The sequence below is a fragment of the Notamacropus eugenii genome, chromosome 4, assembly GCF_028372415.1.
Source record: "Notamacropus eugenii isolate mMacEug1 chromosome 4, mMacEug1.pri_v2, whole genome shotgun sequence".
Classification (NCBI taxonomy): Eukaryota; Metazoa; Chordata; class Mammalia; order Diprotodontia; family Macropodidae; genus Notamacropus; species Notamacropus eugenii.
Genome location: NC_092875.1, coordinates 16,994,048 through 17,020,496, shown reverse-complemented (window position 1 = coordinate 17,020,496; position 26,449 = coordinate 16,994,048). Strand labels below are relative to the sequence as shown.

Genomic DNA, 26,449 nt, shown 5'->3' with positions numbered 1-26,449 from the left:
AGGGATAGAAAACACTCTTCCTCTGCTCCCTGCTCGTCCTGAGGCCTTGCCTGTCCCTAATTCTGCAGTCTGCACGCGCACAGCATCACATCACGTAGGACCCCTTCTGGTTCCCCGAAATCTCCCACCTCTTACCTCGTACAGGAACCTACTCAGAGCTCCTGGCTTCCTACAGGAGGCCCTTCTCACCATCCCTACTAGTGGCTGGTGCCTCCCCCCAGGCTGACCTTGCATCCCCTCAGTGGCTCCTTTAATGTAAGCTCCCTGAGGGCAGGCCTTGTTTTTTGCCTTTGTGTGTTTCTCAGCACTCAGCTTGATGAGGGGAACAGAGGAAGCATTGGAGAAGTGCTCAGACTTCTGTAAGCACCTGACTGCCTGCAAGCTCCCTGTGGACAGGGTTTGGTGGCTTTTCTTTGTTCAGAGCCAGATACCCAGGCAGCTGCTTCATTAAGGCTTGTGGATTCACTGCGGGCAGGGGAGAACCAGGGAAGGAACAGCCACGGTGAGGCCTTCCCATCGGCATTCCCTGATCTGTGGAGTTTACTGCATTTACAGGAGCTAACCTGGGCCCCTGAACACCACATCCCCACTCAGGGTCTTCAGAGACAAAACAAAGGGGAGGCACTAAGGGCCAAGGGCAGGCCCATAGAGGATGCCACACTTGCAGTCCTGGGACTGAGGACTAAAGCAGCCCACATCCCTCCCTCATTCTACAAATGAGCTTTGACCCAAGGTCCCATAGGGAAGACAAGAACTTGAAGCCGAGGTGCCGGAGTCTCACCACAACACCACATGCAGGGGACGACAAGAGGACTTGATGCAAGCTTATTACTTGTCCAAAATGTCCATTTTTTACATGAGAAAACTACTCTCCAGGGCAGGTATCTCCCTCGTGATAATACAAGGTATTATGGTCTGGTGGAGAAAGAAGCAAACCTGCAGTCAAAAAGAGCTGAGTTCAAGTGCCACCACTACCATTTATGAGCTAGGAGACCATGGGCCCCTCCTGGGGAGGGGCAAAATCCTGTGTTCAATGCACTGACATAAGCCAAGGTGTGTGGATGGTGGTAAACGGCCCCATGGACAGCAGCTGGAGGAATGAAAGTTTGCCAACCTTGCCCAGGGTCCTGTCTGTGAGGGCGGCCTCACCTGGGCTTCCCCCAATCTCTGGCTTCTTGGGCCCTTGTCTTCAAGAACACGGAAGTGTAGAAAGAAGCCTTGGCTCAGTCCCAACGCCCCCTCAGCTCTTTCCTACATCTCCCCTTATCAGTTCTATCATCATGTACCTAAGCAATGGGTATATCAACACTCATGTAGTGCCTGTTGTATACCAGGTACTGTGCTAAGTGCTTTACAATTATTATCTCCTTCGATCTTTACAACAACCCTGGAAGGGAAGCGCTGTAACTATACCCATTTTACCAATGAGGAAACTGAGGCAGACAGAGGTTATTAAATGATCGCCCAGGATCACACAGCTACTACATGTGTGAGGCTGACTTGGAACCCAGGTCTTCTGCCTCCAGGCCCAGTGCTCTATCTCCTGCACCACCTTGCTTAAACAAGCACAACCTCCTGGACCCCTTCACCCTTTCCTTGGCTCTGACAACTCAGATCTCTGAGCAGCAATGACCCTTCCATCTTATCACCCACCCTTCCTTTAAGAAGTTCTCTTCTCCCTGGATCCCAAGACAAAGAACCTCTACACACAAACCTCCAGTCCTCTTTGATGTCTACACCTTCTCTTCCAACTTCCTAAGCATAATTGTTTCCCCCAAGGCCCAGTCTTCCCACCTCTACTCTACCCTCCCCCACACATTGTCTCCCTCTTCTTTCCCCCTCCCCCATACCTATTCCATTTTTAATGGGCCTCTTACTTCAAGTTAATGTCCCAAAGTCCATTGGTACCAGGAAAGGCCAGACTGAGGTAGCCTGGGTCCTATCCAAGCTTTTCATTTCCCTTTTCTAAACCTTGGCTTTTTCAAATGTAAAATGTCTGCCAGTTTTAGAGGGCATAGTGGGAAAAGCCCTATTCAAGAGCAGCCACCAGTGTGGGTTACTGTTATTGGGAGGCAGGCAGACAAAGGGGAAGGAATGAGGAACTTAAGTGTAAACCTCAGGGCAGATGGCCTGGCTAGGTAGGGGCCAATCCCCTCATCTATCTCAGGCTCAGGCCACAGAGACTGAGCCCTGCAACCCTAGGTGGGCTGGGATCTGCCACGGGACAATGGTTACTGATGAAAACACTGACTCTCTCTAGGTCAAAAACAGAAACCATCGTTTAACCACCACATAGCCCAACTGGAAGGAAATGCTTTATTAAACACCTACTATGTGCCAGGTACTTTGCATATATGATCTCATTTGATCCTCACCACAGCCCTGGGAGGGAGGTGCTGTTGTGACCCCCATTTCACAGTTGAGGAAACGAAGGCAAATAGAGGTGAAGTGACTTGCCCAGAGTCACCCGTCTAGTCAGGTCTGAGGTCTTCCTGGTTCCAGGCTCAGCACTGTACCTGCTGCACCACCTAGCTGCTCTTACAACAAAAAGGCAATGATGACCGCCATTTTCTCAAACATCTATGCTCAAAGTTGATCAAACTCATCTTTCATCTGTCCTTCTCCTTTCCCTCCTACTTCCCCAGGCAGACAGACACTCCCTAGCAAGGGCTGTGTAGGTATCCTTCCTTTTCATCTAAGCCCTCATCCCTTGATCTCCTTGAGCTGGATGACTCAACCACTACCAGCTAAAAGCTGGCCTCCCTAACTTCAGTCTCTCCCCACTCTAATTTACCTGGTTCTGTTCAACACGGTTCTCAACATATCACTCTCCTGATCAAAACCTTTCAATGGTTCCCTATTACCTAAAGGACAAAGTAACACATCCACCCTTTAAGTTACCACATGGACATGCTGACCATCATTTACAGCAGCTATCTCTGGAATAAGAATCACAGCTGTCAGGCTAATGGTCCTCCCACACCAGGGAAACTTACAATGACACTACAGATTCTGTCCAATAGGCTCACAGTCTTATCCCCAAATCCCTCCCAAAGTAGTAGGAACCTAGCACAAAGTTTTGGAGAACATATTTAAAAAAAAAATTCTCTACTAAATAAAAATTCTGCTCTGCCCCAGTCACACTTTTTAGTCTTATGGTCTTACCAAGGTTAGAGAATCCATCCTCGAGAGCCCAGAGCCGACCCCAGGGCTGAGGGTTGAGTTCTTCTGGTTCCTGATCCTCAGGAATGGAAGGAAGGTCCTGAGTAGGTACAGTGTCTAAGGAACTGATGGTCCCTGAGCTGGAATGGGAGGACTGACTGTGGGAGGTACCAGAGGAGGAGGAGCCGGAAGCATTCTGGGACTGGGACTGGGAGGCGCTATGTGACTGCTGTGAGTCACCTCCTGTCTCGCGGGACATCTTTGCTTCAAAAGAAAGGGAAAAGCAGCAAATATGAGTCTGGGTGCCCCAGACTTGGATAGTTATTGCGGTGGGAGAGGTGCAACTGTCAAAGTCTAGCATCCAAATACAGACAAAAAAAGAAACTATTCAAGCAAAACAAAAACTGTAAAATTAAATTTCTTAGGACTTGGAATTGGGATTAGTCATGTAAACTTAGCACTAGTACCATAAGAACAGTAATAACAAATCATAATAGAGATCGCTAGCATTTCTACCATGCTTTAAGATTTGCAAAGCACTTTATAGAGAGTAACTCATTTTATCCTCAAAACAACTGTGGACAGTGGTAGATATGATTATCCCCATTTCACGGATGAGGAAACTAAGCCAGACTAAAGTAAGGTGATTTGCCCAGGGCCAAATACCTGAGGCTGGATTTGAACTCAGGTCTTCCTGCCTCCAGACCTGGTTCTCCATTCACTAAGCCTCTACAGCCTAGCCAAACTGGCTGATTTATCCTTCAGATTTATCTTCAGATTCCATTTCCTACTGCTGGGCTTTGACCCAAGCTACCTTCCATCCCTGGAATGCTCTCCTCACTGCCATGTGCTCCATAAACTCCCCAGCTCCCTTCCCAGGGGAAGCTCTGCTGGGTCTTTCATTCCCTAACACCCCATCCCCCCCCTACCCTCCACACCTTACTTTGCCTCTACTTTGTATTTCATGGTACCTGGACATCTCCCAAGCAGGAGAAGCTCCTTGGGGCGGATCCAGCAGCGCCCAGCCCTTACTACATGCTAAGTCCCTTTTACACTGATTTTCTGACCGCAGGGCCCTGGAACCCTTTAATGATGAAGCCAATACAAGCACTTCTTTCAAGCTCTCCAAGCCTTCGAGAACATAGAAAGACTCAGCTGCAAGGGGTCTGCAGAGCCCATTTAGCAAAAAAGACTTTTTCAATCTTAAAGCACCAGAAAAATGCAAATTATTTTTAAGAGGCCCTACTCCCCCCACCTGGTCGGGCACAAGGCCTAGCCCCAAAGTCATCTTCCAGGGCAGCTTCTCAAACACTTCAGCTCCATCTGTTTGCATCCCTCTAGACCAGTCTGGCCAAGGACAGACAGATGGCTGAACTTGGGTCCTCCCTGACCGCCGGGTCTCTCCCGATGTCCCCGAGGGCTCAAGCTCTCTCTCTCCCTCTCTCTCCCTCTCCCTCCCTCCTCTCTCTCTCTCTCCCTCCCATCCCTCCCTTCTCTCTCCCTCTCTCTCCCTCCCTCCCTTTTCTCTCTCTCTTTCTCTCTCTCTCCCTCCCTCCTCTCTCTCTCCCTCCCTCCCTTTTCTTTCTCTCTCTCCCTCCTTCCCTTTTTTTCTCTCTCTCTCTCCCTCCCTCCCTTTTCTCTCTCTCTCTCTCCCTCTCTCTCTCTCTCCCTCCCTCTCCCTCTCTCTCTCCCTCTCTCTCTCTCTCCCTCCCTCTCCCTCTCCCTCTCCCTCTCTCTCCCTCCCTCCCTCCTCTTTCTCGGTCTCCCCCCCCATGCCCCCCGGGCCCCCGCGCCCTGCCCCCTGCCTCGCTCCACAGGCGCTCGGGCACGGCCCAGGGCGAGGACCGCCCTTCGGCTTGGCCCTCCGGGAAGTGGCAGCGCAGCCGGAGGATGCAGGCTGAGCACCCGCATGCGGGCAGGAGAGGACGGAGCCAATGGCCGGCCAGCCCGGGTCAGCGGGAGACGGTCAGATTGAGGCCTGGCTCTGATGTGGGAGGCGGCGGGGGCACCGTGGCCACGAGTCGGCTCACCGGGAGAAGGAAGGCCGGTCCCAGGGCACCAGCCGCAGGATCCTGACTCAGCCCGCTCCCTGCTCTGCCAGACCTGCACTGAGCTCCCGAGCCCGAGGCATAGGCTCGCGCGAAAGGCACAGGTACAAACCCCACCAATCAGCGATCCGAAAGAGACACAGAGCTTCTCTTCGACCAATTAGAAGCCCGCCGGATACGGAAAGGTCATGCCGCAAGACCTGCTGGGCCTTGTAGTCTGAGAAGACCTCACCGCACGAGACCTCAGGACTCTAGGCCCTCCCGCCCCGCCCACCTCCGCCCGAAACTCCGCCTCCGAGTTCCAGCAACCAATCAATTGGCTGCATTTGAGCCAGAACGCAGCCCACCCCCACCGCCCAGAGCCGGCTGTGGGGTGACCTAGGCAAGGGGCCGGTGTCGTCGTGAGTCAGATGTGGCGGGGCGCAGCCCGGGCCCTATGCAGGGTATGGGGGGCCCCGGGGAGGCCCTGCAGCAGCGGCCGCGGCAACGCAGCCTCAGCGCCCACGGGCGCCCCCTGCTGCTGGAACTGCGGCGGCCAGGGGGCGCACGCAGGCGGAGATCCGCAATTCTGTCCCGCCTGCCAAGCGCTGCAACCGCCCAGCCCCGACCCAGACTTCTTCCGCCTCATGGACTGGTGAGGGCTTCCCTGTGGAGGAGGGGACTGGGAACAAAAGGGCTGGCGGGGGGGCGGGGTCTGGAGGCACTGAGGCCTCTAGGGGGCGGGACATGGAGCTCGTGGGACCCAACAGGAGGGCAGGCAGGGGGCGGGGCCTGGAGGCACCCTAGCCTCCAAGGGGCAAGACATAGAGCCAGTGGGGCCTAAAAGAGGGGGAGGGGGGCAGGGGGCGGGGCCTGGAGGCGCCACAGCCTCCAAGGGGCGGGACATAGAGCCAGTGGGGCCTAAAACGGGGGAGGAGGCCGGGGGGGGGGAGGGGGGGGGGGTAGGGGGCGGGGCCTGACGCAGGGGGCGGGGCCTGGAGCTTGATGGATTGGGGGCGGGGCCTTGTGGTAGCCCCTCTGTGTGCTGAGCTGCAAGCTTATGCTAGAACCCCACGCAAGGGAAGCAGGTGCAGGAATGACACGGAATGACCCCAAAGGAGGCCTGGAGAGGCCAGGTCAGAACCTCTCCCCTCCCGCAAACCTAACCTAGTAATTGTCCAAAGTGATGGGGCAGGGTGGAGACTGGGACTGGAACCCAGGTCCTCTGACCTGATCTCACAGGTTCCCTACTTAAGCCAATCTTTGTGTTTCATTTCAATTAAACCAGCATTTATTTAGTGCCAACTATATGCAAGGCACCCCAAAGGGCTAATGATGGCATACAGACATAGCTGGTAACTGGTTTCCTGAGAGGTTGCTCTCTGGGCTCTCTATTCAGTCCTGCCCTCTCCCACCTTCCTCTCCAGTGGCCATTCCTTCACAGTGGATGTCCAGAATCTGAAGCGTCGATACCAGCACCTCCAGCGCCTGGTCCACCCTGATAACTTCAGCCAGAAGTCACAGGTAGTGGTGCAGGGCTTCCAGCACTCACCTTGGGGGTTTCACATGTTCACAGCAGTTAGAGCTGGAAGAGACGTCCAGAGACAGGAAGTAATGGGCTTCCAGCTAATCAATAGGTGAGCAGGGGTTGAGACGGTGACCTCTGGCCTCACAGCGGTCATAGGCTCCAGGACCCCAATGGCCCCTGGCTGAAATCTCACCCCTCAGCAAACTTTCTCTTGCACTTTGAAGGTGACATCGAAAGGCTTCCCCCAGACTTGGGCTTTGAACAGTGAGGTCAGCTCAGCTCTGATCACCTGTGCTCTTGCCTGCTCTCTCTGAGCACTGCTACACAATAATTAAGGGGATGGACAGCGTGAAAATCAGTGTGCAGAGACACCCTCCTCCATTGTGTATGGATACTTTATTTCTGACTATAGCCACTTATATAAGATGACAGTAGGCAGCCCCAAGATTGAGCTTGGGAATGGGATAGCACAGATCCCCAGAGGTCATTTCTAGTACATCTTTTGTTTTGCAGGAAGTGAGCTCCTTAAGACCAGGGATCATACCACACACATAGTGGCCCCTTGATAAATGTTTATTGGATTTTTGACGGCATTAGTGCTCCTTGGGGGCCCATAACAACAGCTTCTTTCCTCTCCTGCTGACAGACTGAGAGGGACTTCTCAGAACAGCATTCCACGATGGTGAACGAAGCCTACAAGACCCTGCTGACCCCACTGAGCCGAGGCTTATATCTGGTAAGCTGCTTTCTAACCTAGCCAAATGCTCACAACAACCTGTGAGCAAAGTCCAACGAGTGTTTATGGAGATGGGAAGGTTAACGGTAAGTTAACTGAGTCAGGTCCCAGATGCTGGGAAGCATTGAAGACAGGATCCAAGCCAGGTCTTCCTGATGCCAAGTCTGGCCCTCGTTGCCCTGTGCACCTCCCCCTCCAACCCCCTCCATGGTTGATATGATTGGTTTTCCTGCTCTGTGGCTTCCTGGATCTCCCTGACTTTGCCAGGCAGCAGAACTGGCTGGCTGTCTGTTCCTCCATTCACACAACAGCATCAGAAGATAGCTGTTTGGCCCCATGAGGAAAGTTCAGAGATGCACCAGGACACAGAGCCAGAAGACCCTTGGGGGCTGTCCAGCACAGCAACTGATGTCTGGCCAAGACTGGATGAGGGGGCGGGGTGTAGCCTGTGTGGGAAGGCCCCCACAGAAGGGGCAGCCATAGCCCAGGTACAACAGGCACTTCCCTGGAGCAGTTCTCATTGGGTGGGAGGCTTTCCCCACAATTAGCATAAAGGCCTCTGGTGACTTGTGCCTTTGGGCCCCGCATCTGCCAGCTTCCACTGAAGAGCCTTCAAGTTCTTGGAGACAAATCTTCCATTACCCCACTCTTCTCCCAGGCATGTTAACTGTCTCCAGTATCTTCAGACTGTTGCTTCATGGCATACGCTCAAGAGCCTTCAACATCCTCCGTGCCCTCTTTGTATGCTCTCCAGCTTGTCAGGCTCCTTCCAAAAACATCACACCAGAACTGTCTCCTAGGGAGACACCACAGTGCACAGAGCACCAGGCCTGGAGTCAGGGAAACCTGAATTCAAATCCAGCCGTAGACATTTATGAGCTGTGCCACTATGGACAAATCACTTCACCTCTGTCTGCCTCAGTTTCCTCATCTTTCAAATGGGGGTAATAACAGCCCTTGCCTCTTACAAACCTTAGAGCACTGTCTTATGATGATGATTATAGTGGCCTGGGGTGGGCAGAGCATAAGGAGACTCTCACCTCTTTCTTTACCCCTCCATGGATGCCTGTCTTCATCCAGTTTAAGATTGCAAGAGTTTTCTTAACTGCTGCATCTCACTGGCAACCCATGATGTTTGCCTTCCGCTGAAATGCAAGGAGAGGATCTTGGGAAGATGGCAGAGTAGGTCTGAAAATTCCAAGCTCTCCAGATTTCCTCCACAAACAAAACAAAACAGTACCTCAGGGTGAACATAAGAGTGGCAAAAATAAACAGGAGATTGGGGCAGATCAGTGGTCTTCCTGGGACAACTAGAGAAGATCCAAAGAAAGACTGCAGGACTGAGGTTGGGAGGTTCTACCTGAGTGAAGTGTAAACACCTCTAGAATGTCTCTGCTGAAACAACAATCCACAAAGCCTTGGTGACAGCTGGGTTGAGAGGTGGCCCCAGCCTCAGTCACAGGCATTCTCACCTCACAGATAGCAGGGCGGGGGAGGAGAGGGGTCAGACATCCTAGTAAGGAAAGATTGAAGGAACTTCTGCTGCTAAGGGACTCCAGGCCCAATTATGCTACCAAGACATGGTCCTGGGTGGGAAGAAACCAGCAGCGACCTGTTAATGCAGAAGCAGTGAGGTAGGATGCTGCTGTTTGTGAGCACTTACAGGAAAGCCAAGTTCTTGGTTGTGATTCTAGGCCAGAGGGGAGAACTGGAGGTTATATAGCCACTGGAGGGTCCACAAAGAGCAAGTGCATTTCCAGCATAGTGTGCATAGGGGTGCCTGGCTGTGGTTTGGAGCAGGAAAGGAGTGCAGACTTTGGGCACAGGACAAATTTCAAAAAACAATAGTAAGAGGGACCAGAGACACCATCCCCCACACCCCAGGACTAGAGGTGATTATAATAACAAGCTGTTAAAAATAAAACAAAACAAAAATGAGGAAGCAAAGGAGAAAGAACCCAACTATAGACAGTTACAATGGGAAGAGAGAGGACCAGGCTTCATCTTCAGAGGAGGATACCAAAGCAAAAAAGCCTCTCCTACCTCACAGAGTAACATCAAATGGTCACCTGCCCAAAAAGAATTCTTAGGATTCAAAAAAGACTTTAAAAATCGAATCTGAGAAATTACAGAAATTGTTTTTAAAAAGAATAAGAACAATCCAAGAATTCCAGGAAGATTATGAAAAGAAAGTCAGCCAAGGAAAAAGAGATCCAGAATCTGAAGGAAGAAATCAACTCCTTGAAGACTGGAATTGGGCAAGGGGAAGCCAACAGTGTTATAAGAGACCAAGAAATAATAAAGCAAAATAAAAAGAATGAAAAATAGAAGAGGATGTGAAACATCTCATAAAAAAAACAGCTGATCTGGAGAGCAGATCAAGAAGAGAAAAAATAAAAATAATCACACTACCTGAAAGCTAAGATCAAAAAAAAGAATCCTGATGCAATAATACAAGAAATAATCAAATAAAATTGCCCTAAAGTCTTAGAACAAGAAAGTAGAAATAGAAAAAAAAAATCCACTTTTTACCACCTGGAAGAGATCCCAGGATGAAAACCTACAGGAATATCATAGCCAAATTCCAAAATCCCCAGGTTAAGGAGAAAATATTACAAGTAACAAGAAAAACAAAATTCTAATTGTGTGGAGCCACAATTAGAATTAGTGGCTAAATTAAAAGATCACAGTTCTTGAAACACTATATATCAAAAAAGAAAAGAATTGGGGTTACAGCCAAAAATATCACACCCAACAAAGCTAAGTGTAATCCTGAACAAAAAGAAAATGGCTATTCAATGAATTGGCAGACTTTCAGGATTTTGTCTCAAAAAGACCATAACTTATTAGAAAATTTAACATACAAGATCCAGGAAAAATATAAGGTAAACATCAGAGACCAATTATAAGGTACATAATAAGGACAAATTGTTTTCTTTTTATATGTGGAAATATAAACTGTATGCATAAGATTGCCATTAATAATTGGGTAGTTTGAAAGAAAGATTGAGGTAGAGTTGAGTATGATGTGATTCCAAAAAGCCAAATATGGGGAAACATTAAAAGAGTAATTATCTTATACAAATGAAAGGCGAGAGAAGCACTGATACAGAGGAATCAGATGGGGGAGTGGGGCTGGTAGTGCTGGAGCCCTACCCACATCAGATCTGGGTTAAAGAGAGGACAACATAAACATTTAGAAGAATATGCGTCTTCTAAATTTATGAAGAAATAAGAGGGTGAAGGAACAGGATAAGGTCAGTTATAGAAGGGTGTGTAGATTAACAGGAATGAGGTAAAGAGGGAAATGTATGTGTATACACACATATAGCATGTGTATCTATGTATGTATGTATGTTTAAAAGTCTTCTAAATTCAGAAAGAAACAAGAGGGCCAAGGGATAGGTCGGGGGAGGAGGGAGAAGACAAGGAGGGGATTCATGGGGGGTTAGGTTAAAGAATAGGAGGGAAGGGTAGCAGGTAGAAATAAAGTAGAGGAGTGAAGAGGGTCACAGGAAGAGGGTGGAAAGGATAGTGAGGAAAAACAGGAAGAAGGAAAATATACAAGTAATTATAGCTTAGAATGTGAATGGGATGAATTTACCCATAAAATGGAAACTGATAGCAGATTAAAAATTTGAATTCAACAACATATTGCTTTCAGGAAATGCTATTAAAATGATACACACAAACATAAAATAGAGATCAGGAGTAGAATTTATTATGTAAAAAAACAGGTAGTAATCATGATCTTGGACAAAGTTGAAGCTAAAATAAATTTAATCAAAAGAGAAAAATGAGACTACAATTTAATTCCGTATTGTTTTGTACTATTTAAAATAACTAGACAGTAACTTTAGTGTATACCTGCCAAAACAGACACAGGAACTATATGAATATATATTCAAAACACCTTTTATACAAATAAAATTAGATCTAAATAATTGAGGTAATAATTATTGTTTATGTATAGGCAAAGCAAATATAATTTTTTAAATGACAGTTTTACCTAATTTATTTATGTAATGCCATCCCAATTAAATTACTCAAAAGTTATCTTACTGAGTTAGAAAAAATAACAGGATTCATTTGGAAGATCAGAGGATCAGGAATTTCAAGGAAACCAGGGGAAAATTATGTGAAAGAACTAGGTTTAGCTGTATCAGGCTAATATAGTTTAAGCGTATTTTAAGGTGAGAGCGTTGTGGAAGTGTAAAATAGATAATTTTGATTATATGAAATTAAAATTTTCTTATATAAATAAAATCTATGTGGTCAAGAATAGAAGGAATGCAGAAAATTGGGGAAAACTTTCGCAGACAGTCTCTCATATACAATGTGATTGGGTTGGAATATTGCTGGGAATAGGAAATGAGGAGCTGGCTGATTTAGAAAAACATGGAAAGAATTGGACTTAAGAAGGAAAATGCTCTCTACCTTCAGAGAAACAGATGACAAGTGAAGATGAACATGATACAGCCTTACATATATGTGTGTCTATTTATAGATGTCTGTGTATATGTATGTGTATATGTGCATGTATATGTATGTATGTGTATATATACATATGTGTTGGTATGTGTATTCCTGCTTAATTGTAGCCTTCTTGGGGGGAAAGGGGAAAAAATAAGTAAAAGGGCACAGCAGAGAACAAAAGAAAACCTACAGGGAAACAAAGGAAAGATAGCTTTGAAAACAATGTGTAGTATTTATTAAATAGGTTTTCTTGAAATGGAAATTTAGTGCTTTAAATTGAATCCTCTCTTATGTTCTTCTGTGTACATGGCCATGTTTTTTTTCTTTTCTTATTTTATATTTAGGTTTAAAATAAATTTTAAAACTTAAAAAATCAATAAAAACTAAAATCCAGTGCCTTTTCTAGGCATCTAGTCAGGTCACTGCCACCTCATTTCATTTTTCTCTTTTGTATTTTGGGCAACAAGGTGTGGTATATGAATGTAATGGAATACCATTGTGCTATAAGAAATGATGAGCAGGTGGATTTCAGAAAAACCTGGAAAGACTTAGATGAACTGATGCTGAGTGAAGGGAACAGAACCAGGAGAACATTATACACAGTAACAGCCACAATGTTCAATGACTAACTTTGGTAGACTTGGCTCTTCTCAACAGTGCAAGATTCTAAGGCAGCACCAAAAGACTCATGACAGAAAATGCCATCCACATTTAGAGAAAGAAATGTGGAGTTTGAACACAGATAAAAGCAGACTATTTATTTTCTATCCTTTTTTGTTTTGTCTCTTCTTTCTCATAGTCCATTCTGTTGGTTCTAATTCTTCTTTGCAACATGACTAATGTGAAAACATGTTTAATGTGAACGTATATAGCGGGAGAGCCTATAGCACATTGCATGCTGTCTTAGGGAGGGGGAAAGAGAGGGGAGGGGAAAGAAAGGGAGAAAATTTGGAACTCGAAAGCTTGTGGAACTAAATGTTGTAAACTAAAAATAAATGTAAAAAAATTTTTCAGGCAGTACGGCTTAATGGCTATGGGACTGCATTTAGAGTGAGAAAGACCCGAGTTCTACTCCTGTCTCAGACAAGTCACTAACTGGATGACCCTGGGCAGGTCTCTTAACCTCTTTGGGGCCAGATTCCTCATCTGTAAAATGGGACCCTTTGGGCTCTGAATCTATGATCTAATGATTTTCTTCATCTCCTTAGATTCAGCCCAATGCCTGACAACCTCTCAAGTTTTCTCGGATACTGATCATCCTTCTTTGTGTTAGCTCTCCCTCCCAACTTTGTGCAGGCCCCCCACCAAGATCTGATGAGCATGTTCCCTCTGCCTTTAACCAAGTCATTGATAAAAATGTTAAATGGTATAGGGCTAAGCTCAGATCCCTGGGGCACATCACTTGCCAAATTGTCTTTGAGACATTGCCAGAAGGAGTCATTTGCTCTGAAAAGGACACTTTGCCCCAGTTGCCTTTTTAAATGATTTCTGTTCATTTCCTTACATGTGAGGAGAGGAGGAATCGGGCAGGATTAACGGCAATGTTGTGGAATTTGACCTTCTGGGGCTCAAACACAGCTCTTCAGCCTCCAGACCCCATGCCCCATTTCTGAAGCCAGACCGTGTCTTTACTGCATCTTTGCTCCCCAACAGCTGAAGCTCAAGGGTATAGAGATCTCAGAAGGCACAGACAGCGACATGGACCTGGAGTTTCTCGGAGAAATCATGGAGGTCAATGAGAAACTCAGTGAAGCTCAAAGTGAGGCAGAAACCAAAGAGATTGAAGCCTTTATTAGAGGTAAGAGAGTCTGTGTAGAGTCTCCAGGGAGTGGCACTCTGAGGGCAGAGCAGGAAGGATGACTGACAATGACAGGGCTTCAGAGTTGGCAGAGCAGTCCACACACCAGGGCCCTGGGGCCTGGTCCTCCCCATTTTACAGATTAGAAAACTGAGGCACAGAGTGGCAAAGCGACTTGCCTAGTGTTGCACAGCTATGTGTCCCCCCACACATGCACATATCCCTCTATTTGGGGGTCAGACCAGAAGGCCACTAGCTCCCCCATGGGGTGTTGAGTGGATCGAGATTTTAGCAGGCAAATGTGGACCCTGAGCCTGTGCTTGGCAGTTCCAGGGTCTGGGAGAAGCTTGGGAGCCCAACTCTCAACACAGTGTATAGGCAGAAAATTACCTCCTGGCCAGACAGATCAGGACATGGTTTTCTCCACGGTCGGGTGAAGAAGGTCAGACTTTTGGCCATACAAACCTTTTTGACCATGGACATGAAAGGGAACAGACTGAGCACCAAAAATTGGGGTGGGGACTGGACCAATGTCGAGAGCTCCTGAGTGAGGAAATTCCATCCGCCAATGCAGGGAGTCACCTTCTCAACAATGGAGTCTCACAGAGTTGTCTGGGCTTGGGTCTTCCTTGCTCTTGGGCCATCAGACCCAATGGTCCTTAAGACCCTGTTGTTATAGAGCTCTATGTTCTTCCACAGAAGCTTCGCATTTGGAGGTAGTTTCCTCCCTTGGCAGCTGGGTGGCACTGTAGAGAGGGCATCAGACTTGGAAACAGACAGGCCTGAGTTCAGATCTGCCCTCAGATGCTGACTAGCTTTGTCACTACACCTCTGTCTGCAGACAGATGATTCCTATTCTGTAAAACGGGGATCATAGCAGCCCCTCTCTCCCAGGGCTTTTGTGAGGATCAAATGAGATCATATTGGCAAAGTGCTATGTAAATACAGCTGTTCGTGTTATCATTATTCTTACAGGTATAGTGTTCAACAGGCTTCACTCCCTGGTTTCCCAGACCACAGAAGTAGAGAAACCACAGCTAGGAATGGGAGAACATGACTGGTAGAAGCAGGGACAGAGAGTGTGGGGCAGGAGAAGTGGATTATGTCTGTGCTCTGCCATCTCTTAGCGGCATGGTCTCAGATTCCTCATCTGTAAAAAGGGCTCATAATATCTGCCTTGACTGTCTCAGGAGGTTGTGGGGGTGAGGGGAGGTGAGGCAAGATCAGGTGGAAACCTCCACAAATGCAAGAGATCGCAGCCCCTAAGCTCCACTTCCTCTTCTGGGAAGACATGATCTCCTCGAAGTGCCTGCTGCCTGACTGTGAACCTCTGTTACCCTTGGGGGTCACCCCTCGGGTTGACCCTTCAGAGCCTGTTGTCTTGTGATGTGAGCCAGGCCTCAAAGCATCCCAGCTCATTGTTTGTCCAGAACAAACATGCTGAGGCACAGGCTTTTTTAATCTTTTTTGCTTTTTCCTGTGACTGATCAGGCTGATCTCCTTGGCTCTCACTGCGGGGGATCTTGGCTGTTCTGGGGCTTGCTGCTGTCGGGCACCATGTCACCCCCAAATGGAGATATCAAGAAGGACTCTCCATCCAAGGACATCTCTCTTCCACTTGTCTTTTGTGAAGGGCATGCGTTGTGACAGGGAATGTTTTCAGCTGGCATATGTTCCCTGTTTCTCTCATTTATTTTTTGTTCCTTAGATTAATTTAATTTTAGTTTTCAACATTCACTTCCACATGATTTTGAGTTGCAAATTTTCTCCCCATTTCTCCCCTCCACCCACCCCAAAACAGAATGAATTCTGATTACTGCTTCCCCTAATCTGCCCTCCCTTCTATCACTTCCCTCCCTTCTCTTATCCCCATTTTCTCTACTTCCTTGGAGGACAGGATAGATTTCTGTACCCTATTGCCTATATATCTTATTTCCCAGTTGCATGTAAAAACAATTTTTAACATTCGTTTTTAAAATTTTGAGTTCCAACTTCTCTCCCTTCCTCCCTCCCCACCCATCCCCACTGAGAAGGCAAGCAATTCAATATATGTTATACATGTGCAGTTATGCAAAAGGCTTCCATAAAAGTCATGTTGTAGAAGACTAACTATATTTCTCTCCATCCTATCCTGCTCCCCTTTTATTCTATTCTCTGTCTTGACACTATCCCTCCTCAAAAATATTTACTTCTAATTACACCTCCTCCCATTTGCCCTCCCTTCTGCCACGCCCCACATACTTATCCCCTTGTCCTCTTCTTTCCTGTAGTGTGAGTTAGAGTTTCATAGCAAATTGAGTATAATGTTATTCCCTCCTTAAGCCAAATGTGATGACAGTAAGGTTCACTTTTTCCCTCTTACCTCCCCTCTGTTCCCTTCCATTGAAAAAGCTTTTTCTTGCCTCTTTTATGTGAGAGATAATTTGCCCCATTCTATTTTTCCCTTTCTCCTCCTAATATATACCTCTCTCACCCCTTAATTTTATTTTTTTAGATATCATCCCTTCCTATTCAGCTCTCCCTGTGCCCTCTGTCTATATATATATATATATAAAATTCCTCCAACTACTCTAGTACTGAGAGAAGTCTCAAGAATTACAAATATTATCTTTCTACGTAGGAATGTAAACAGTTCAACTTTAGTAAGTCCCTTATGATTTCTCTTTCCTGTTTATCTTTTCATGCTTCTCTTGATTTTTGTGTTTGAAAGTCAGATTTTCTATTCAACTCTTGTCTTTTCATGAAAAATGCTTGAAAGTCCTCTATTTCATTGAATGACCATTTCTTCCCCTGAAGTATTATACTCAGTTTTGCTGGGTAGGTGATTCTTGGTTTTAGTCCTAGTTCCTTTGACTTCTGGAATATCATATTCCAAGCCCTGCAGTCCCTTAATGTAGAAGCTGCTAGATTTTGTGTTATCCTGATTGCATTTCCATAATACTCAAATTTTTTCTTTCTAGCTGCTTGCTATATTTTATCCTTGACCTGGGAACGCTGGAATGTGACTACAATATTCCTAGGAGTTTTTCTTTTTGGATCTCTTTCAGGAGGTGATTGGTGGATTCTTTCAATATTTTGCCCTCTGGTTCTAGAATATCAGGGTAGTTTTCCTTGATAATTTCATGAAAGATGATGTCTGGGTTCTTTTTTTGATCATGGCTTTCAGGTAGTCCCATCATTTTTAAATTGTCTCTCCTGGATCTATTTTCCAGGTCATTTGTTTTTCCATTGAGATGTTTCACATTGCTATTTTTTTCATTCCTTTGATTTGGTTTTCTAATTTTTTCATTTTTCATAAATCTTCTATCTGCTCCATTACAATCTTCAAGGAATTCTTTTCTTCAGTGAGCTTTTGGATCTCCTTTTCCATCTGGCCAGTTCTGCTCTTTAGGACATTCTTCTCCTCACTGGATTTTTGGATCTCTTTTGTTATTGGGTTAGTCTATTTTTTATAGTGTTATTTTCTTCAGCAATTTTTGGGGTCTCCTTTAACAAGCAGTTAACTCATTTTTCATAATTTTCTTGCATTACTCTCATCTGTCTTCCCAATTTTTGCTCTACTTCTCTTACTTGATTTTCAAAATCCTTTTTGAGCTCTTCCATGGCCTGAGACCAATTAATATTTTTCTTAGAGGCTTTGGATGGAGGAGCTTTGACTTTGTTTTCTTCTGTTTGCATGCTTTGGTCTTCCTTGTCACCAAAGTAAGATTTTGTAGTCTGATTCTTCTTTTGGTTTTTGCTCATTTCCCCAGCTGTTTACTTGACTTTTGAGCCCTTTGTTAAGGTAGATCTCTGCTTCTAGTGGGGTAGTGGGGTGTACTGTCAGCTGTAAGATGCCCTCACAACCTGTGGTTCTAGAGCTCCAGAAACAGTCACTGTCTCTGCCCCTGCTGCTGATGTGGTTGCTGTGGGTTCCTCCACTCCCTTCCCCCTCTGCCACCCTGGGGCTGGGGCCGGACCACGCCACTTTCCCACACTGGCCCCTCAGGCCTTTTCCACTGACCTTCCAATTTGCCTTTGGCATTTTGGTTCCTGAAGTCTGGAAACTGCCACAGGTGTAGTTGGTCTCCCTAAGGCCTGCTCAAGTCCTGTCTGTGCTAGCACAGCCCACACTGGACTGCCCCCTGCATGGCATGATTGACACTTCCTGTGACCTTCCAGGCTGTCTTGGGCTAGAGATTTGCTTCACTCTGTCATTCTGTGGGTTCTGCAGCTCCAGAGTTTGTTTAGAGCCATTTTTTTGAGTTTTAAGTTTTCTCTGCCTCCCTCCCAAGACAGCGTGCATTCTGATAAAGGCTCCACATATACATTCTTATTAAACATTTTCACATTAATCGCGTAAGGAAGAATTAGAATGAATGGGAGAAACCACAAGAAAGAAAAAACAAAACAAAAAGGAGAGAGAAAATAGTCAGCTTCCACCTCCCATCTGTATTCAGAGTTCATCGGTCTTTCTCCGGACGTGCACAGCACTTTCCATCATGAGTCTTTTGGAGATGTCTTGGGTCCTTGCATTACTGAGAAGAGCTGAGTCTATCAAAGTTAGTCATCAAACAGTGTGCCTGTTGTAGTCACTGCGTGTAGTGTTTCCTTGGCTCTGCTAACTTCTCGACTTCTCTCTGCATCAGTTCATGGAGATCATTCCATGCTTCTCTGATCTGGGTCTCCTTTGCTTCGGCCTCTTCTCATCCCACTGCTCCTTCCACCTCCTCCTCTGGAGGCCCATTACAGCCCTCCTTGGGGCTAGGCTGTTACCATCTAAAGCAGGCCTGCAAGCCACAAGCAGCCTACAAAAAGATTTCGGGCTTCAGGTGGCATGGAAAAATGTAAAGGATATAAAACAGGCCAGCTTAACACACAGGTTTGGCGGGCTGCAAGTGGCCAGAGGGCCACATGTTGTGCAGGCCTGGCCTACAGGGAGTGGTTCCACCTTCCTTCATGATGAGAGTAGAGTGCCAGAAACACTGATCAATCTGTATACCATTTTCCATTTATTATTGTTCTCTTTCCGGTAACACCTTCCAAATATCTTTTATTATTATTGTCTGGGAAATTCGCTCATTGTGAAACTTTCCATTCTTTCCAGGATGACAGTGTTGATGTTGAGAACCTCACTGTGGGGTTTGGTCTTCCAGACACAGCTTTCTTGAGGTGTTTAATGAAGCCTGGCCGCCATCTCTGCTGGGCTTTAACTAGAACACTGAACACATTCTAGGTCTGTGTTTTCCTGGGTGATGCTTCAATATGATCTTTCTTCTTAGCATATAAGAGTCTTTTCAGGTGAGGTCACCTGAGCCTGCCCTCCATCTCACTAAACACCCCAGGCTTCACCTGAGCACCAGAAGCATTGGGAAGCTTACCGCCTTTCATTGTCATAGAGTACTTGTGGAGACAGTCCAGACCTGCCTCCTCTCACTTCCGCCTGTTAAAGAGAGGGTCAGGCTCAGTGGCCCCTGAAGGTCTTTGCTACCTGAGTCTCTAATCTTGCATCTCCAACTGCCTTTCAGACATCTGCAACTGGATGTCCAGTAGACACCTTAAACTCAATATGTCCAAAAAAGAATTCATTATCTTTCCCCCAGAACCCTCCCTGCCCTACCTCCCTACCTTTCCATTACTATAGAGTGTACCACCATCCTTCCAGTCCCATCCTAGTCTCCTCACTGTCTCTCATCGCTCCCCACAATTTCCAAGCTATCACCAAGGCCTGTGGATTTCACCTCCACAACATCTCTGGAATACACCCCCTTCTCTCCTCTGACCCTGCTCCCACCCCCTGTTGCAAGCTCTTATCATCTCCCAACTAGACTACCACCATCACTGCTGGGGGTGCTGCCTGCCTCGGGTATCCTCCCACTCTAGCCAATCTTCCATTCAGCCTCCAAACGATTTTCCTAAAGCACAGGTGTTATCATGTCACCCTCTACTCATTAAACTCCAGAGGCTCCCTATGGCCTCCAGGACCAAACACAAAGTGCTATTTGACCTTAAAAGCCCCTCATATCCCAGCCCCCTCCCACCTTTCCCATCTTCCTGTGATGTTGGGAAGAGAGTCCTCCAATGTTCTTCCCACCAGCCAGGTCCCATGTTTCTGGTTCTGTTCGGGCTGGCCCCATTTCCACATTCACTGACAGCTCCATAGTTCTGGTTATGCCCATCCTGTGTATTCATCCTAGGCCTTTCTAAATCCAAAACTGTGTTTTTTTTTCTCTTCCAGCTGGGGAGAAAGAATTGACTGAAGATTTAGGCAAAGCTTTCAAACAAGGTACATCCATTTATTCCTCCAAGTTCCTTACCATGGGAGTGCATTGCTAGTAATGAGATCTAAGCAGTCATTCAGTAAAGTATCGAAGGACTAGTGGGTTTCCAGCCTAGTGCTAAGTAAGTAACTGCAAGAGAGACAGACCAGTGAGTATGGAGGAAGCCCTGGATTGGGAACCAAAGACCAGCCCAGGCCTTAACAGCCATGGACCATGGGCCAGGCTATGGGCCTTCTGGGTCCTTGGTCTCCTGCTCTGTCAAGTGTGGATCCATGGCCTTGTTGTGAAGACTATAGATTCAGAACCAGGAGGAGGTCTAACTCCCTCATTTTTCAGACAGGGAAACTGAGGCCCAGAGAGAGGCAGGGACTTGCTCTAGACCCAGATGCCATTGATGTGGAGTCTTATTCCAGCACTGTAGATCACAACCCTTCTTTCCGTCCTCACCCCAGGCACCTTTTGCCCATGTCTTCCCATAAATCCCACTGTGACAAGGCCTTCCTCTGGGCCTTTTCACAGGAGACTGGTAACAGGGCATCCCTTGGGCTGCCCATCTCTTATCTTTCACTGTTACTAAGTGAGAGGCACACCTCCTTTTCTGATCATCTCCTGGGTGATAAATAATCCCATCCATGCCCATCCTTGCTAGACAATCACAACTGGTCATCTGCTGTAGGTTGCCAAGATACTGTGTCTTTCCATCACCCTGTGGGTCACCAAAGAATCACCAAATTGTGATTCTTCAGAATACTGGTGGTCTATCAATCACAGCAATAGACTGTCAACCAGGAAATATTTGTATGAAAAAAGATGAGGTTTGCTTAAGAAAACAGATGGGGCTCATTGAATGCTCTGCCCAGCTTCCCATGTGGATTCCCCAATCCAGCTCACTCTTCCTCCAGTTCGTTTCTAGACCAGCTCCTTGTCTGTTCAAAATAAAACTACCAGTGGACTAGCACAGTGGGCTGTTCATCTTAGGGGGGAGGGGTCCACAATACTTTTGGTCCTCTAGGAAGCCAAAAGACCCCTGTCAAAATCTTGGTTTTAAATGCATAAAATGAAGCCCATAGTATTACACAGGAAAGTAACAATATTGAAATGCAATTATCAAAAATATTTTTCTTAAAAACAAGCTCAGGGACCCACGTTAACAAGTCCTGATGTAGACAATAGTCTCTCTTCATACCTTCATACTCCTCAGAGTCCTGGAGGCTCTCTCCAAGACATAGGGGCTCCAGGTGATCAGCACAGGGTCACTGAGGAGCAAAGCCACCAGCGGGGATCTTAAATCTAGAACCAGGAGTAACCTCAGAGGCCAACAAGACCAACCCCTCGTTTTACAGATAAGGACCCAAAGGCCTTTCCATGATCACAGGTGGTATAGAGCCAAGATTTGAACCCAGGTCCCTGACTCCCCATTCAACACTCCCTCCATATCACCCTTTGAGTCTGGTGCTGGATACCTTTGGCCAACATGTGTCAGCCTTTTTGACAATCTTCTTGATCATGGTGATAGAAGAGTCACTAAGCAGAGCAGTCATGATGGTATACCAGGGAACCTCCTGAGGTCTTGATACACACATGGGAAAAGCCTTATCAGAGGAGGATATTGAGGTTGCTTTTATAGAATCAACAGAGACATAACCAGGGCAGGGCAGCCAGGACTTTGACTCAAACTCTGAATCCAAAAGGTCCAAAACCCAGGCCTCCCTCTACCAGCAGATGGGAAGGAGGGACTTGTAACACTTTCTGCCCATACCTGTGCCACCCAGTTTTTGTCCACTCCCCCACACACACTGCCAAGATCCCTGGAAATTCTGAGCCATACACTGGCTCACTAATACCCTGGCTTCTCTCCCACCTCCTCTTACCTCTGAAAGGTCCCAGCCTTTTTGCCCTGAAGTTTAGCCTCCCTGAAAGATGGGAGGAGGGGACAGGTTCCAGGGGCTGTATGCAGACCTAGAAGAGCAAGAAGAAGCCTGGGCCTGTGGTACTGGCACCTCCACCTGCCTGGGAACAGTTGGCTAAAATGAAGCCTTGATCTCACTGTCATGTGTCCACTTAATTTCAGGTGATCTTCAGAGAGCCAAGGAACTTTTAAAAAAAATGAAATACATTGTAAATTTAGATGAAAAAGTAAAACTAAAGAAGACCTCATCCTAACTGGAGATGGATGGCAACTTTATACTGTCTTTGTTTCCATTAAATTCTTGTATAGATGCTTTTCCTTATGTGTTTTGGTAGATTGGGAATATGTGTGCTAAACACCTATTTTGACCTGACAACATAACATGAAAGAAACCTGGAAGGGCCCTTAGAACAAGGGATGTCATAGCTTGGGAAGGATCTTAGAACAGGGGATGTCAGAGTGGGGAGGGGCCAATAGGGAATATCAAGGTTGGGAGGGGCCTGAGAATAGAACATGTCAGGACTGGGAGGGATCTTTGAATCTAATCTCCTCATTTCACAGAGGAGGGAACTGAGGCCCAGGGAGGGGAAAGGACTTGCCCAAGGTCGCATAGCTAGTGTCAGAGATGGGACTGGAACCTAGGCCCTCTGACTCTAGAGAGCCTGTGCCCTTTCTATCACAATAGGCTACCTCCAAATGAAATTTTTTTTTTAGTTGAATCAATTCTTTAAAAGTATACTGCATTTGGGGAATGCTGCAGGTTAAACTAATTGAAGTCAACAAGAATTTAACATGCATTTATTAAGCAGCTAATGTGTGCCTGGCACTACGCTCAGCACTGGAGATACATAGAAAAGCAAACAAACTGCAAACCACCCCCTGACCTCCCGGAGCTTTACTGTCTGATAGGAGAGACAACGGCAAGTGCTCTGTACATACATGGATGAGGGGATCCCAGAGGGAAGGAGCTAGCAATAGGCAATAAATCTTTATAAGCCCTTAGAATGCTGCTAAGGGTCAGCAGGTGGCACAGTGGAGTGAATACCCACTGGCCCTGGATTTAAGACCTGAATTCAAATGCAGCCTCAGACACTTCCTAGCTGTGTGATCTTGGGCAAGTCGCTTCACCCTATTTGCCTCAGTCTCCTCATCTGTAAAATGAACTGGAAAAGAAAATGGCAAACCACTCCAGTGTCTCTGCCAAGAAAACCCAAATGAGGTCAGGGCACACCTGAAAACACTGAACAAATGTGCTGCTAAACTAAGCACAGGCAATACAGACGCCAACAGGGTCCCTCGTGATTGTAGATATGCGGCTTCTATCAGATTGCTTGTGGTCTTGGGGAGGGAGGAAGGAAGAAAAATATGGAACTCAAAATTTTACAACAAATGCATGTTGAAAAACTATCTTTACATGTAGTCGGGGGAAAAAATAAAACTATCAAATTAAAAAAAAAAGACCATCCTGTTCTCAAAGAGTTTACATTGTGATGGAGGAAGGTCATACCCAAAAGGGGGCTGAAAAGTAGGTCATAGACTGGAGGAGAGAGAGGAACAAAAATGAAATGTGGTCTGCCTTGATTCATTTCTAAAATTGAGGCCCTGGAAAGAACTCACCAATAGGAGAAGGGGGTTGACTTGAGGGGGTATGTTCCAGGGTAGGAAGACCACTGAATCATGGTGGCAGAGCCTGGAGATTCAGAGGAATGCTTAGGAAGGACTGAAGGGGAATGAGTAATGAATGGTGGGACCAGGAGATTAAGATGAGAAGAGAGAGCATTCCAGGAGGGCTGCACAGCCAATGACAAGTCATGGAGTCTGGAGACAAGAGTGTCTTGTGGGCAAACTTATTCCAAGGATTTAAAGCAGTCACTTGAAATGACAGTGCTTTTCATCCAGAGCTAGACAGCAGCCCAACATCTCCTTGGATTCCATCATACCCGACATGTTTCACAGGTTAGGTGACATTCACCGAGATCTGCTCTGTGTCTCGGTGCAAACCTTTGCCATATTTCCTCCTCCTCCTCTGGGTGGTGGAAGGCTTTCTGTGTGACTTCATGCAGGAAGGTCACCTCCCTGCCAGGATACATCAACCAACCCCTCTAATTCAGCATCCAACAGCTTCCTCTCATTCTCGAAGAACTTCCCGTTATTTGGTTCCTCTGAAACCTGTTAGAAGTTAGCCCGTCTAACAAGCCCCCAACTGTAAGAAATGTGCTCACCTCAAGCAAAGGACAATACCTATTGTGCAATCAGGAAAACTTTTATTAATCTTTTCATCCATTCCCCCTGAGTGGACAGGTAGCCTCCCCAGTAAGGTTACAGGAAGACTACTACACAGGCAGAAAGAAGGGGTTTCTTATACTGTTTTCCTAACTTTGGATCTCCTGCAATACCATCCCTTGGTCACGTGCCTCCATGTTCTCTCTGATAGGCCCTTCCTCACACAGCTCCTTGGGCCTGAACATTAGTTTCTGATCTCTGACCTGTCCATGCTAGGTCACAACCCTTATCACCTAGGAATGTGGACAACAGAACTTTCTTACTTCCCACAAAATGCCCCCTTTTTTTCTTCATTAAAATTTCTGTTTCTACACCTAAATCCAATCAATAAATACCTCCTCACTTTCTTTCCCCTATGAATTCTTCCCTTTATCTCCCCTTTATATGAATATGAGAAGGGAGCAAAGTTGACTGAGGCATTGACAAATTACTAGGGGGCGGTCCCCTTGTTATAAGTACAGATACAGAGATTAAAAATACAAAGGTAGATCAATAAATTGTCCTTTCAGAAGTTCCATCTCATATAGTAGTCTGGGGAGGAACATCATCTGATGCAGTTTTTTGGTCTGGATGCTCCTTCAAGCCATCTTCAGCACAGCATCTCAGCATCTTCTTCCCTTTATCTTCTTGTAGAAATCCAGATATGTACTCTCCTACAAAACTGACCTTGATATAATTGTAGATGACCATTCCTAAGTTTTATACACTTATCACTCTTACAAAATCAAAATTGGAACTTTGGCCAATTGTCATGTTTAAGAAATTCACATTAGAACTCAGTTTTTACATTTTACATTAATTCATGTTGGGGTGTAAGCTCAGTTCTCACGTGAACGGTCTTGGGCAGGTAAAGGTGAGGGCTTCTTGATTGCGAGCTCTCAAGAGGCCCCCCAGGGAACATCTGGGAATTGAGGGGTGAGACGCAAGCTATCTTGTTTTTCCACCTCTTCTCTGTGGAAACTTGCTGGGGAGAACATCCCACCCTTGAGACTGGTCCGTGATCTGAGCACACCTGTTGTTAATTGGCTACCGGGCTGAGAGCATGCACAGTGTCCACGAGCGAACTAGCAGGGGAGAGCTTAAATGGGGACAGGAAAGCCTGAGGGCTTTCTCCCTCTTTTCCTTGCTTCTTGGGAGGAGAAGGGGGATCCCACGGGGGACTCCTGCAGGGAGCACTAGCCCTGTATACTGGGGGGTGTGGTTCCTTTCTCCTCAGGAAGAACTTGCCCTGCATGCTGACATGTAGCTAAGATCCAGAATAAAGCCTACAACTTCTGTTTGACTCTGGAAGTCTCTTCTCTCGATACATTTATCTGGCTGGCCACCGAAGACCTGGAGATAGGTAAGATGACCCGGGCAGCCCACGGCAGTTAAGCTGGACAAATTCACTATTCATTTCTCCCATCAGGAAGATGAGATTTCACTAAGGAGTCAATAACAGGCCCTAGTACTTACATAAAGACAATAAATAATCATTTTGAACACAGTGCATACATCATAAAACAATCCCAACTTCTGGTCTTGTGATGCTTCTTTTAAAGCATTTACAATATAGACCACAAACTATTTTTTCTTTTAACTTTAACCAAATGAGATGAAATAATAACTATGTATGCTAACCTCACAAGCCCTTAATCTAAATGTCCCCATACTATTAATAAGAATTAAAGAAATCTAACTTATTGCTGTTAAATCTGAAATCCTAAGCCTAATAGCTTAATTTTTGACAACCTCAGATGTTCCTCTACCAGTAATCTATTATTTAATAGATCTGATATTAAGCTTACAAAACTTTTGATTATAGGAAATTGCCACTAAGAGTAGGCGGGGAAACAATATCTCCCTAATTTCGTGTTAATTCCAAGCAGGAGTAGAGTGTCAACTGGCATTCATTCAGGCTTAAAGTCTGCCAGGTGTCAGGGGGAAATTGAGTCAAGAGAATCCTACCTCAGCCCAGGCTGAAGAGCCACTCTCCCAACCTTCCCATGAAATCAATCACCTTTTTGCAGTTCATACCAGCCTCCCTCAGGCTTACTGGCATCATGGATCAGTGGCTCAGATCGTCTCTCTTGCTATCCACACGTGGAGTTAGACTCAGAAGAATAGTCAGTTAATAGTCCCATAAAATCTTAAAATACCAAGCTCCAATAATCAGTCTCAGATATGACTATAACTTCACATTGGCCAAGGAACGTCTTTTGAAGCAAGTCTTAAGTAACTTACGTGCCTTTCTATATGTGTTCTAGTTCCTGATTAAATAACAATCTTCA

At 46.2% G+C, this 26,449-nt stretch overlaps 2 protein-coding genes across 6 annotated transcripts in view; one reads left to right on the top strand and one right to left on the bottom strand.

The window, feature by feature from the left end:
* Nucleotides 1-5,276, bottom strand: part of CHEK2 (checkpoint kinase 2) — a 46,286-nt gene extending 41,010 nt beyond the window's left edge. For 2 of the 4 annotated variants that reach the window (XR_011965273.1, XM_072600066.1), the window contains exons 1-2: nt 5,193-5,276; nt 3,166-3,426 (exon numbers count right to left, since the gene is read on the bottom strand). Coding sequence is in view for 2 of the 4 variants with exons in the window: in XM_072600066.1 (XP_072456167.1) it covers nt 3,166-3,421 (256 nt within the window). In the remaining 2 variants the exon portion in view is untranslated. The remainder of the gene's footprint in view (nt 1-3,165; nt 3,427-5,192) is intronic. The other 2 variants (XM_072600067.1, XM_072600068.1) reach the window with 2 other exon arrangements.
* A 228-nt stretch (nt 5,277-5,504) lies between these two features.
* HSCB (HscB mitochondrial iron-sulfur cluster cochaperone) lies at nt 5,505-22,218 on the top strand. Of its 2 annotated transcripts, none has more exons than XM_072600070.1 (6): nt 5,505-5,844; nt 6,617-6,713; nt 7,364-7,453; nt 13,583-13,727; nt 19,945-19,992; nt 22,059-22,218. In XM_072600070.1, exons 1-6 carry the CDS (start codon nt 5,621-5,623, stop codon nt 22,148-22,150), a joined length of 696 nt encoding a protein of 231 aa, XP_072456171.1. In that variant the 5' UTR covers nt 5,505-5,620; the 3' UTR covers nt 22,151-22,218. The 2 variants fall into 2 exon arrangements, with proteins under 2 accessions (XP_072456171.1, XP_072456170.1); XM_072600069.1 differs by having other exon boundaries at nt 5,552-5,844; nt 6,617-6,716.
* Nucleotides 22,219-26,449: the final 4,231 nt, after the last annotated feature.

What these genes read in the sequence shown, in the direction of transcription:
- HSCB (XM_072600069.1), top strand. Translation starts at nt 5,621, where the DNA reads ATGTGGCGGGGCGCAGCCCGGGCCCTATGCAGGGTATGGGGGGCCCCG. An exon ending in TCAGCCAGAAGTCACAGGTA is followed by an intron (nt 6,717 to 7,363) that starts GTGGTGCAGGGC and finishes TCCTGCTGACAG; the next exon opens with ACTGAGAGGGACTTCTCAGA. An exon ending in AGGCAAAGCTTTCAAACAAG is followed by an intron (nt 19,993 to 22,058) that starts GTACATCCATTT and finishes ACTTAATTTCAG; the next exon opens with GTGATCTTCAGAGAGCCAAG.